This window comes from Podarcis cretensis (assembly GCF_951804945.1).
Source record: "Podarcis cretensis genome assembly, chromosome: 3".
NCBI classification, from domain to species: Eukaryota; Metazoa; Chordata; class Lepidosauria; order Squamata; family Lacertidae; genus Podarcis; species Podarcis cretensis.
In genome coordinates, this window is record NC_137172.1 from 74312122 (window position 1) to 74324705 (window position 12584).

At 44.3% G+C, this 12584-nt stretch overlaps 1 protein-coding gene across 2 annotated transcripts in view; it reads right to left on the reverse strand.

Moving 5' to 3' along the window:
- The window catches only part of FOXO3 (forkhead box O3), a 114399-nt gene extending 104096 nt beyond the window's left edge, over positions 1–10303 (reverse strand). Inside the window, exon 1 of one of the 2 annotated variants that reach the window (XR_013837599.1) lies at positions 8279–10303. Coding sequence is in view for 1 of the 2 variants with exons in the window: in XM_079971651.1 (XP_079827777.1) it covers positions 8279–8857 (579 nt within the window). In the remaining variant the exon portion in view is untranslated. The remainder of the gene's footprint in view (positions 1–8278) is intronic. The other variant, XM_079971651.1, reaches the window with a different exon arrangement.
- Positions 10304–12584: the final 2281 nt, after the last annotated feature.

A 12584-nucleotide genomic window follows, 5' to 3' on the forward strand; every position in this document is an offset into this window, starting at 1 on the left:
TTATAATTTCCAGGCCTCTAGAATCCAAATAACATTCTGTAGCCATGTGGGTAACCCCCATTCTCCCAACCTCAAGAATTGATGAAGACAAAGGATTGATTTCTCTCCTCCCACCCTCAGCTGCCCTTTAGAATGAGAAAAAGAAATAGAAAAAAAGAAATGCAATTTGAACAGGGAAAAATTAAAGAGAGTTGATTCCTAAAGGGGAGAGAGGAACTACAACGAAGGAAATGTCTCTACCATAACCCAGTGCTTCTAGTTGTTGAACTACAGCTCCCATCATCCCTAGCAACTGGGTGTGCTGACTGGGGCTGATGGGAGTTGGAGTCTGGACAGCCAAAGGTTTCCCACTCCTTCCATAATCTATGCAGGCCATAACTGGTCCTGAACCCACAGAACAGCTGCACAATGGGTCATCTACAACTGGAGAAGTTGAGCAACTGTTCCACTGTGTTAAAAAGTGGGGTTGTCTAAGCTTTCGGGGGGGGGGAACCCTAGAAACTAAACAATAAAATATGGGAGGAGCATGTTTTGACCACACCATTACTGAGATGCCTCATAAAAAGAAAGTAACAAAGAATAGCTACTTCACAGTAACTCTGTGACCCACTGAGAGAAGCTTTAGGTATATTCATATACACAGATACAGTAGTGCTAGTGCAATCTGCTCATACTTTCTGTGCTTGCACAGATCATCAACTCCTGAAGATGCCTCTATTACAGAAGTGTAATACAGAAGTGTATTATGCTCTCACAGGGGAAGTCATAGGAAACTGGTTTATTGTATGTACATAATGTATGTGCCAAAATCCAACATCAACCTTTTCTCTTGGTTTGATGTATTCTTTATTTATAATTTCTTCATTCTGCAACTAATGTGTAAGTGAGAAGACAAATACCTGCCATAAACAAAGCCGTTACATGTATACAAATGCTTTCAGGTCCCATACTTGTAGCCATATGCTATTTAGACAGTAACTGATTAGCACCAAGTATATTGTTTCCTGTGTCCTCGAAGCTACTAAAATGAATTTGACCAAACTGTGGGAGGCAGTGGAAGACAGGAGTGCCTGGCGTGCTCTGGACCATGGGGTCACGAAGATTCGGACACGACTAAACAACAACAACATATTGTTTCCTGTGGTTATTACTACATTTCCAGACAAGCAAATGGTAGGAATGATAACCCTAGACCTATTTAGCTTGCCAGGTGAAATAATAACCCTGCTCCTTGCCCTGTGCAATGTTCTGTCCTGGGCCAATTGGGGGGGGGGGTTGAGCGGAAGTCCTTGTGCAAGTGTCCTCTGAAAAGTGTCATTAATTGGATCCTGCCGATTACTTTCAACTGCATACCATCAAGGAAGATGGTGGCTGTTGGTGGAGGCCACCAAAAATTATTCCACCTGGCAGTAACTCCTCACAGAAGCCATAATGTAGGAACATGGAGAGTCATATGACAGAGCCAATCAGAAACATGCAGCTGTGTCGCAAATAATTCTTCACCTATTGGCCTTTCTCCAGGTGTATGTGTGTGCCATTCTCCCAGGCCTTTTAATGTGAATTTTCAGTGCATTTTAGATTTCTGGCACTTAGTAAATTTTGTTGATGGTTTTACTGCTTTGTATGTTTGCTGTGCTGGTTTTATGTGGTTTTTCTGATTGTATGCAGATGTTACAGTTATTATAATGATATTGTGCTGGTTACTTTATTATAGCATCTTACTTATTTTAATCTTAGCAAACTGCCCAGACACTTCAGGTATTTGGGCGCTATAAAGTGTAAGTAATAGTTGTTGTTGGTGGTGGTGTCCCACATGCTAAACAGCTCACAAATGTTACAATCCCCATATGAAGGATGTAACTTTTAAAATGGACCACAGAGTTAATACACGGAAGCACTGGGAGATGCACTGCAATTTGCCTCTCCTATTGGTTATAGCTACTACTGTTACTTATTTCAATGCTTTGTTATATATGCAGCACTATGTAACAACAACCACATAAGGTCAAATATAAAATGCGGCAATTCTATGTCTTTCAAAAGTAAGTAGCTTGATGCACTGTAAGCTTAGGCATGGACCGGACAATGAATTCACCTTCACCCAAACTGCTGCATGATAGACATGTCACCTGCAAATTCCTCAGTACAGACCACTAGTAATGAACCAGATGCCTTATATATTTCTGCAAATTTATTGTGTGATTTTGTTATTTACACATTACAAGACGACAGTCTATTTATTTGTATCATTGATTATCATTATCCTTTTTTAAACCCATAAAAGGATTTTTTTGGGATGGGGATAGAACAGTCTGTTTGTTGTATACTAGTATCTCACACACTCCAAGTAAAAAATGTTCCAAATCATTAAGATGTGTCCTTTTCAACACAGAGAACTTCAAAGTGGTGCACTTCTGAAGTAGTACATAAACATTCTCAGTGCAATGAATCTGCTTAATAATTTGATTTTTAAAACTAAGTCCAAGCTAAGAGTACAGAATCTAGAAAAAACAGCAACTAAAAAAACCTAGCTGTAAGGTCCCCGACTTTCTCTGCCATAGCCATCATGTTTGTGTGATCAGCTCTAACCCATGGAGGTACAAGTCTAAACGAATACTTGTTTCTCCATTGTTCTACATAAACCAGGGAAGCTACTCAGATTACTCTGAAGCAAGGCACACAAGGCCAACACTGTGCTGAAGGTTTGGATATGACCAGTACCTAGAGGGCAATCGTCTGAGAACCACATCTACACCACTTTGAGTCCATGACAGACAGAAGGCAAGATATAAAGGTAAGAAAATTAATGTTTTTTAAAGAAGGCTTTCCAGTACTTTCCCATGGGCAGTTCATAATTCATTTCTATTATATGAGAAAATGCCTCACGGATAAAAGATAGTAGCATCTATTTCGGCCTGCCCAAGTTCCCTAAAACGAAACAAGATTTCACAGGTCTAGTTTGGTCTCCTCTTTCTGTAAGGTCATGTTAGAGGTTATTGCAAAATTTCTGAACTAACATATCACCAAGTATCCAGGGATCCAAGTTTTTAACATTTTAATTAGCTCAAAGTACCAGTTAAGGCTGCTCATAAATGAAATCAATATCAAATTAAAATTATAAATGGTTAGAAATGTTTCAACTATGCTTAGCAATCTAATTAATGTAAGCACTTTGCTGCATGGCCTAGAGTATGCTGCTATTGAAATCAATGAGCATAAATTCAGTACAGTCCTCCATGTTGCTACATGTTGTTGTTTTAACCGATCCTCTGTAGCCCATTTGATATGAAAGTTTTCTTAAGGCAGCAGCTTAAAAGGCATTACAGATTGGACTCCAAACAACTACATCTGCTAACGACGCAGGCTCTGTCAGAAGAGCAACAACTGACATCCCACCTCTAAACTTTATGGCATTTTTATGGTGCATTTATGGTAACTCTTGGAAATGCAGCACATGATCCAAAAATACACGTGTATTTTATGACATAACCACTCCCTTGTTTTAAACTGCTGGACATTATATATTATTACTAGTATTGAATTATGAGATCCTTCCATGCTCAGTTCACGACGACTGAAAGCCCTTCATTTGTATTTAAGTTTCTACTGGTGTGTCCTACAGAGAAGTTGGGACACATGAAAAGGTTACTAATAGAAACCTTGTGGTGCCTAACTAACTTCCAAATGACTTGTTTCCACTGAACAGCCTACATTCTGTTTTATTCCCATCAAATGAAAATATTTAAGAGGAAAACAGTTTCATTGTAAATTTAATAGAATTCTGAATGCATGGACTCATTCATGCCTCTGAGACGGATACTGTAGCTGTATAAAATTTTTGTACATGGGATCTGCATCAGGCAAGTACAATAGGCAACATTTGAGCAAATGCAAAAAGTCACGACATTTATTCTTGGCCACTGTAATAGAAAATAAATCTGCTATGGTTCTGTGTTGTATCAACACCTTCTTTCCATATTTATTACCTCTGTATATATATTTTTCATGTGAAAACACAGACACATATTAAATATGAAAGAAAATATTTTCTTGCTACGCTTCTTCAACTGTGTAAAAAAACTCAGGGCCACTTCACCATAAATTACAAAATACTCACTCAGTAGGCACATTCATGAAGGAAATAACATAACTCAGTCGATACAGCATGCATCTCTTATTATCTGAGCTGTGTCCCATGTCAGGCAAAAGAATTCCTGCATTGCAGCGAGTTGGACTAGATGACCCTCACAGTCCCTTTCCAACTCCACAATTCTTTAATTCTAACGTGCACACAGGTGTGCCACATGACCATGGCAGATTAACTACATGTACAGATGCACTGGGTGTGATCGCTATTACACAGGAGATGCAAATTGTTGACTTTGTAGGGAAAAAAGTGTTGTGTAGGAATACCTGCCAATACAGGAATTTGGTAATGTATGAAGTGGTTCCTATTTTATGTGTTTATGGATGGGGACAGACCTTAGGGTAGACCCACGGAAATTAATGGCTATGATTAACTTAGGTTAATTAATTTCAGTGGGCTGACTCTGAGAAGCACTAGCATTAAATACAATCTTTTCAAAAGGAGTTGAGGGTGGTACGACAGAGGCATCATCGGTTACGTAGTGCACACATACATTTCTTTTGTCCTACCAATAGTTCTGGTCAAACAGGTTTTGCTGGCTCTTGGAGGTCTACAAAACCTTGCAGAACCTGTGAACAAAGACAATAGAGGTGCGTACACCATGTGCAATAATAAGCCTCTGTCATAGCATCCACATCTCCCTGGGTGAAGGCTGGTCATCTCCAGTGCAAATCGTCATCTTTTGCTTTGCTGGCTTAGCACTTTGTTTACACAGAACAAATGGTTCAGCAGGAACTGAGAAGAGGAGGGACAGAGGGATATGGGTTTTCAGAGCAACTTTTAACTCAAATTATGTTTTCATTAAACCCTCCCTCCAAGAAACTCAAAGGGGGTTGCAAGTTGAAAGAGAGAAGATGGACAGAACTCGGGGTCATCCAGTGAAGTTGAAAACTGGCAGAGTCACGGGGATAGTGAATATGTCTTCACATGGTACAGAGTTAAAAAATGGAATTCACTTCCACAAGATATAGTGACAGCCACCAACTTAAAGGGCTTTAGAAGGGCATTAGACAAATTCATGGAGGAGGAGACTATCAATGGCTGCTAGTCATAAAGTCTATATTGCTTCTATTATCATAAGCCGGATGCCTCTAAATATCAGATGCTGGGAATCACTAATGTGGAGAATGCTATTGTGCTTGTGTCCTGCATTGTGGCTTCATGGACACCTGGTTGGTCACTGTGAGAACAGGATGCTGAACTAGATAGGTTTGATCCTGCATGGCATGTTCTCCCTGTGGCAATCCACCATGGCCTGTGGCTGGGTGGCATGAAGGGAGAAAGGGCAAAATGACTATTATTTTCTTCCACCCTTCCTCAAGATGCTCAAGGCAACTTACATGGTTCTTCCTCTGCCGATTCCAGTTTATGTGGTAGGTTAGCATTTTAAACCCCAACAGGGAAAAGGCTTTGGAATGGGGAAATGGCAGTAAAGACAATGGTAAGCACTCTCAGGTGCCTCCTCCTAAGAAGCTTTTTAAGAAAATTAAAATAAAATATGAGGACTGGAGTTCCAGTACACAATTATCTGTGCATAATGTGCAGCTGGCCCCCAAGCGGCAAACCCTATATAAGCTTCAACTGTGCCCTCAGCTTCAATGTGCCATGAGTGTGATCCTATGCATATTCAGTGGAGCAGATGTCCCATCTTGTTCAACGAGGCTTACTCCCAAGTGAACACACAAAACCACAGGATGATATCCAATGTTAGTTATGGTCATATTCAAAGCAGACCCAGTGAAATCAGTGGACTTAAGTCCACTGATTTCAGTGGGTCTACCCTAAGTACGAATTAGTCAAATTTCACCCACATTCACTGGTACTTCCTTCCGAAAAAGCATGTGCAGGAGCAGAATCCTATTAATCTGTGGCATAGAAAGCTGCCTTTGTAGACCATTAAGATTCTTGGCACTTCATGGTTTAAGAGACAGGAGGACCTTCCAGGGTTGAACTTGGGACCTTCTGAATGGAAAGCATGTGCTGTGCCACTACAGTGCAGACATTCGCTGGTGGGGCTCAAACACCCAGCCACTGTAAGTCACTGGCAGCAGCTGCTGATGGTCGCAAGCTGCCTTATACCAAATCAGACCATTAGTCCAACTAGCTACAGTGACGGGCAAGAGCTGCGCAGGTTTTCAGACAGGAGTCTTTCCTACCCCTACCTAGAGCTGTTGAAGACCAAATCTGGGACCCTCTGTATACAAAGTCATAGTGCCTTGACCATTACAAAACTTTTGTCTTGTCTAAGCAACTACCTCTAAGAAGCATGGGTGATGTAAGTAGAATGGTTTATATTTGTAATACTAGCAGATGGAAGCATTTCAAAAAGTGTCAGTGTTCCACATCCCATTTATGTGTTAAAATGTCACCAGCAACAAAAGACGGTATGTGAGTACAAACAGGAGTTATAATTCCTAGCTCAAGTTATTGTATAGCACTATTTAAAAGGCTGTGGGGTGCCTTTTACGTACCGATGAACGTAATGCCATAATCTGTGTGGCTATTTAATGTGGAAAATATACCTATCCAGTTCACCCCACTAGCAACAGATATTGCTTTCTATAACTCTTCACTATTTAGCATCTTGAGGTTCTGGGTTTGTTTGCTTTTTAAAAATACTATCCTGTCCCCTCTAGATGCACTTATTTACATTGCTTGCTATTTAAAAGTGTTCTTAATTTCCATTTCTTGGGTCTTGTCTTTTGCTGAACAAAGGAATTTAAAATGTAAAATAAACGACTGTGGCAGTGTAAATACACAAATATTGAGAAATACAAAAAGCAAGCGATGTCCTCACTTATTTTTTAGCTCAGTAGGTTCAGAGGCTGCTGCATGCATATAATCCCATCAAACAAAGGACAGTCTCCCACATGGCAGATTTAAACAGGGGATTGTTTTGCTTCCCTATCTGCTGAACAGTACCGATTCCACAGTTTACGAGTTTAACCACAAGTCTTGGCTACTAGAAAATAGATAAAGGGCAACAAGCACAAACACACCACACCACCATGTAAATAGACACGCCACTGACATACTCTTGCTCATTTCTGGCATAAGTTAGAAGCTTCCTGCTTTGCTATCACAGGAGGTCGCGTTTGACTGAGAAGACATTGGTCTAGCTTAGGCAGCAGCAGGTGCTGGCATCGGAGCGTAAGCCAGGCAAAGTAAAGGTGCTCTGAAAGAACCTTTATGGACTGGTCCTGAAGCAGGATCCCTGAGAGAGAGGCGCTGATGTTTCCTCACAACACCTTGAGGGTCACCCTTGCAGAGGACAGCAAAGAACTAGTTTTGGAAAGTTGTTCTGCAATTGCCCCATCACACCCTGTGGATGAGACCAACCAGGCCTGAAGCCTAGGGGAGAAGGGGAGATCCGCAAGGGTGGGGTGCACTGCGTGAGAGAAAGCGCTCTATGAACATAGCCACGCAGTCACCTTTTCCACATGGGCATCTCCTCCAGCTCCTACCAGCAGCAGGCTATAATCTAGAAATGTGAGTTAGTTGATGATGTGGGTCAAGTGTGTCTGGTGGTGGTTTTTGTGAGGTTTCTTTTTTAAGCTGTTTATTTAGGCTTGCCGATCTTGACCACGAAAAACCAGTTCAAGTGTGTGTCAGAGAACTCAAGTTCTGTTGGGTCAAAAACGGAGTTAAACACTGTATACCCTACTCTCACAAAGTCACTTGTAACACTTAACAAAAACCAGTTCCTCCCCCCCCCTTAACACTCGTGAACCACTTTTCTCCACCGTCTGAAACCATGACGGCATTTTTGTACTGTTTTTTGAGAGCTTTAAAAGAGTAGGAATTTTCCCGCCCTTTCAATGCGTTCTGAGGGGAGGTTCAGCGCTGGCGCTTGTTGTGACTGGGAAACAAACGGAGATAGAGCGGGGTGGTCGTTTTTCTGCACTAATTAACAGAGAAGATTGTGCGCGTGCGGATCCTGTATATCCTGCAATGGAGTTGGGGTGGTGGTGGTTTGCCTTCAGATAGATCCATTCCGACCCACTACTTTGAGGAAAAGTAAGAAAGGAATACGAGACTGGAGAGAGCGTGAGACCCACACAGGAGATCCCGTTCGCACAACCACCCGCCCGGCCGACCACCAACTTTCCTCCCCGCCCGCCGCGCGCTCACCTTCCAGCCGGCCGAGCTGTTGCTGTCGCCCTTATCCTTGAAGTAGGGCACGCAGCGCACCATCCACTCGTAGATCTGCGAGAGGGTGAGGCGCTTCTCCGGGGAGCTCTCGATGGCGCGAGTGATCAGGTCCGCGTAGGACAAGTTCCCCCACGCGTTTCGGCGGGACGAGCATTTCCTCGGCGCCGCCGCCGCCCCGCTCGCCCCCGGCTGCTGCGGCTGCTGCCCTCCGCTCGGCGCCCTGGCGCCCTGGCCGGACAGCCCCGAGAAAGGCGCCAGCAGGCGGGCCGTGTCCTCCGGGGCCAGCGCCTCGCCGCCGCCGCCGCCGCTAGGGACGGCGTCTCCGACGGCCATGGCCGAGCTGCCCCCTTGCTCCTCGTCGTCGACGTCGTCGTCCTCCTCGGGGATCATGGAGGCGGCGTCGGCGCCCGCTTCCCCCGCGGGCTTGGCCGGGCTCGCCTGCAGCTCAGGCCTCTGCAGCGGCCACGTACAGGAGCGCGGGCGGCTCTGGGGCTCGAACTCGGGGTCCAGGTCCACGTCCACGGGGGACAAGGGGGCGGGGGGAGACGCCTCTGCCATCTTGGCCTCTCCCCCGCTCGGGAGGCTGCTCTGCCTGCCTGCCGATCCGCTGCCAAGTGGGGATGTCAGGGAAGAGGAGCCCGATCCACACCTCGGCCGTCCCTCCTCCTCCTCCTCCGCCTCCGCCTCCTCTCGCACCTCCTAGTAGCAGCGATCAGCGAGGTTGTACAAACATGCCACGCTCCATTAAAGGTCCGGCCGCCTCCTTTTCACCCCACCACCTCTCCTTGCCTACCGCCAGCAACAACAACCAATAAAATCAATCGGGAAAAAGAAACGATCAGGTGGTCAAGCCGGCTCCAGGTGCGTCCTCTTCCTCGGGATCCTGAGGAGCGCCGATTTTGCAAGAAACAGCCCTCCCCCCCAAAAAAAAACCCAACCCTTGCAGAGTGGGAAAGCAAATCTCCGCGGCGGCGCGCCCGTGTGTTTGTTTATCTTTCACCCCGTGCAGGATTGCTCCAATAGCATCTCGCGGTATGCATTAAAGAGACCACTTCCCGCGGGCTCTCTCCCCCTCCGCACGCCTAAAAATAAAGAGAGAGCCACGAGTCTCTTCTTGCTTGTTGCTTTGGCGGGCGCTTTCTGTTCGGCTCCAGGAGTCCTTCGCCGCCGCTGACTTCGAAACAGCCAAGCTGGGAACCTGAAGTCTTAAAACGCACCCGATCGCGCCTGCTCCATTCCTCTTCCCCGCCCCACAAAAAAGCAAAAAAACCCCAAAAAGGGGGCGCAGAGGGGAAAAACAACAACACTGGGAAACTCACGCTCTGCTGTGGTTTTTTAAAAATCCGAATCTTCAACGTGGGGGAAAGAGAGAGGGAAAGAGAGCGAGGACTCGGGATCCAAGACAAGTCAAATCGCCGGTCTTCCAACAGGTCCAGAAGCCCGGAGTCCTCGTCCTTTAGGGCTGCCAAGGTTTTCGTTCCAGCATCCACACCACCCCGCGCATCACCTCCTCGCTCCTGCTGCTGCCATCTTGACAGTTTCCCCTCTTTCACTCAAGTCATTTAAACAAGCCTTGGCGAAAAGGCAGAGCGGGAGGTCACGCAGGCGGAGGGAGGGAAGGAGGGAGGGACGAAGGAGCGAGCGGCAGGTTCCAAGCAGCGGCGAGCAGCTCGGACGGCGGAAAATCCAGGTCGGAATTCACAGGAGGAGGAAGACGCAGCGTCGCTGCTGCTGCATGGCTCCTGCTAGCACGGTTCCTCCAGCTCGTCTCGCCTTAGGCAGAGGAAGAAGCCTTTAAAACAAAGCGACGCGGATGATCCCCCTGCCTGGAAGAAGCGCAGGAGGAGGAGGAGGCGGCGGCGGCGCCACTGCTGCCGGGGACGAAGGGCGCCTCTGCAGCTCGCGCGAGCAGCCCGCCGCCCTCCGCTCTGCTGACTTCCACATTCCTTCTCCTAACAACCAGCAGCGGCAACACAAAGTTATAGACACACGCAGGGAGCCTCAACCTAACCCGGTAGCAGCAGCCTGGGCACCACCCACCAAGTGGGAAGGCCTTGCGTCGTCGGCGGGAGGGGCGAGCGAGCTGCCAGCGCCAGCGCAAGGCTGGCTATCTGGAGGCATCTCAGCCAACAGGCGCGCTCGGTCGCCTGCCTTTAACCCCTTGGAAGAACGCATCGCTGTTAAAAATCAGCAAATGGAGCCATTCATGGAGGAGCAGGGATTTAAAGAAACAATGCATTAATAAAGAGGTGTGTCTTAGGAGATCTGGGTTGTGTTTGTTACTACGTGTTACCTTAGCTTTTGTTTTGTTTTGTTTTGTTTTGTTTTGTTTTGTTTTGTTTTGTTTTGTTTTGTTTTGTTTTGTTTTGTTTTGTTTTGTTTTGTTTTGTTTTGTTGGAACAACGTTTCCCCTCGTTTTGTTTACTGCCTTCGCCCTCAATCTTTCCCTTCCACTCAGGCCTCTTACCTTTAAAGCAGAGCTTAGAAAACACAGAAGTTGTGTGGGCACCTGCTGACCACTTTTTCATGCGCTGGAAGGTTGGGGACAATCTTTGCAGTTCTCTGTTGTTTTACTACAAAACATGTGGGTGGGTTGGAAACACAACAATGCCTTTTCTTTTACAAAGCAGTAGCTGTTGGAGTTTTCTGCAGTGATGCTGGAGTTTCTGCTGCAAAGGTGCCAACTAAGGAAATCCTTCTGGCAGTTCAAGCTAAGGCTAATGTTTGAAAATTCAAAAGTAACCATCAAATTTAGCTAACGGAAGCGTATTTTAATTTTCACACTTTTTTAAATTGAGAGGAATTTAGACATGTTTAGATGTGTCTTACACATTTCCAGTTTCTTTGGAGAAAGTCATGCGATAATGAATGAATAAAATGGATAAGTTAACAAACTCTGGTAAAAGGTTCAAACATTAAAGGAAAATCTGCTTCCTTGTTCCTGCTTAGTAAGTGCTAAGAATCCAGTGGTGGTCAGATATTAAAGAGTATGCAGATACATAGCAAGACATTACTTTTTCTGGTGAGACAAAATGTATTCCTTACAGAAATTTGATGTGTGGCCCAGTTCTATGTATATTTACTGAAGTTTTATTAAAATCAACCAGATTTATTCCCAAACATAGAGAATAAATAGGTCAGTTTTGTTTTAATCACAACCACCCAGCACTAGGTGACTACAAAATCGTGATAGGGGGAGGGCAAGTAATTAGATAACAAGAAAAGTAATTACTTTGCCATCTCTATAAATATAGTAGATTTTATAGGTATACATAAAATAGCCATTACATACCATTAATTTTAGTGAGTGAGAACTATACATGTGCTCTATTGTCCAACTGAAACAGAATGGTATAAAAATGCCTTATTTTGATATACATGTACATGTGATTTTTCTTTGGCCATAACCAAGTAAGAGTTGGGCCTTTACCTTTCTTTATTGGGATCCTTAAGTAAATAGCACCATCAGGTTGCAACATTATGTATGTGTTTTGGCCCAGATTCAGAATTCCCATGAAGAACTTTTCACCACTGTTTATTCTAGATAACACAATATCAGCAATTGACTGCAAGATCTTGGACTACATTTATGTAACACTCAAGTATCCAGATAGAATGGGTTGAAGTAATGTGGGGAAATAATAGATTTTTTAAACAACTTCATTTCCAAGTGAACTGGGCAGCATTTTCTTACAGTGGTTTATATATAATTTCATGATCCAGCTGGATGATATTGGTTTTAATATATTATTCAGCAGAAACAGTCACTGCACCCTTTACAATGATTCTGAACGTTTCATTTCAAGTAAGTTGGTAGTTATAAATTGACATCACTTCCTTACACTGTACAATATGAACTAGATTGGAAATTAACAGCGCTTTCTTACATTTTAAAAATCTCACCCCTCCCTGATGTTTATTCCGAAAGTGCTCTGTTTAAACACTACCTTGTTTAAATAGTGGAGAGGCTGTGAAAGAGTCAACATTTCATTCAAACAGATAAAGGGTTCACTTTATCCAGGACTGACTGTTCAGTTAATTCCCATACAGTCTCGAATTTGTAACTGATAATTGATCTTGCATCACGTTTCATTAGCTACTAATAATTTGCATAACCCCCCCCCAACTTCTGTGTATATATGCACATTTAGAATTACGGCCCAGGTACTAACTATTGATTGACAACTTCAAGGTTCCCCCTCCTCTCCCCCACATGATTCTTCATCCATTAACAGCACTTGGACCAGACTCCCCTTCTTCTTTCTTTTTAATTCAATCTTTATTG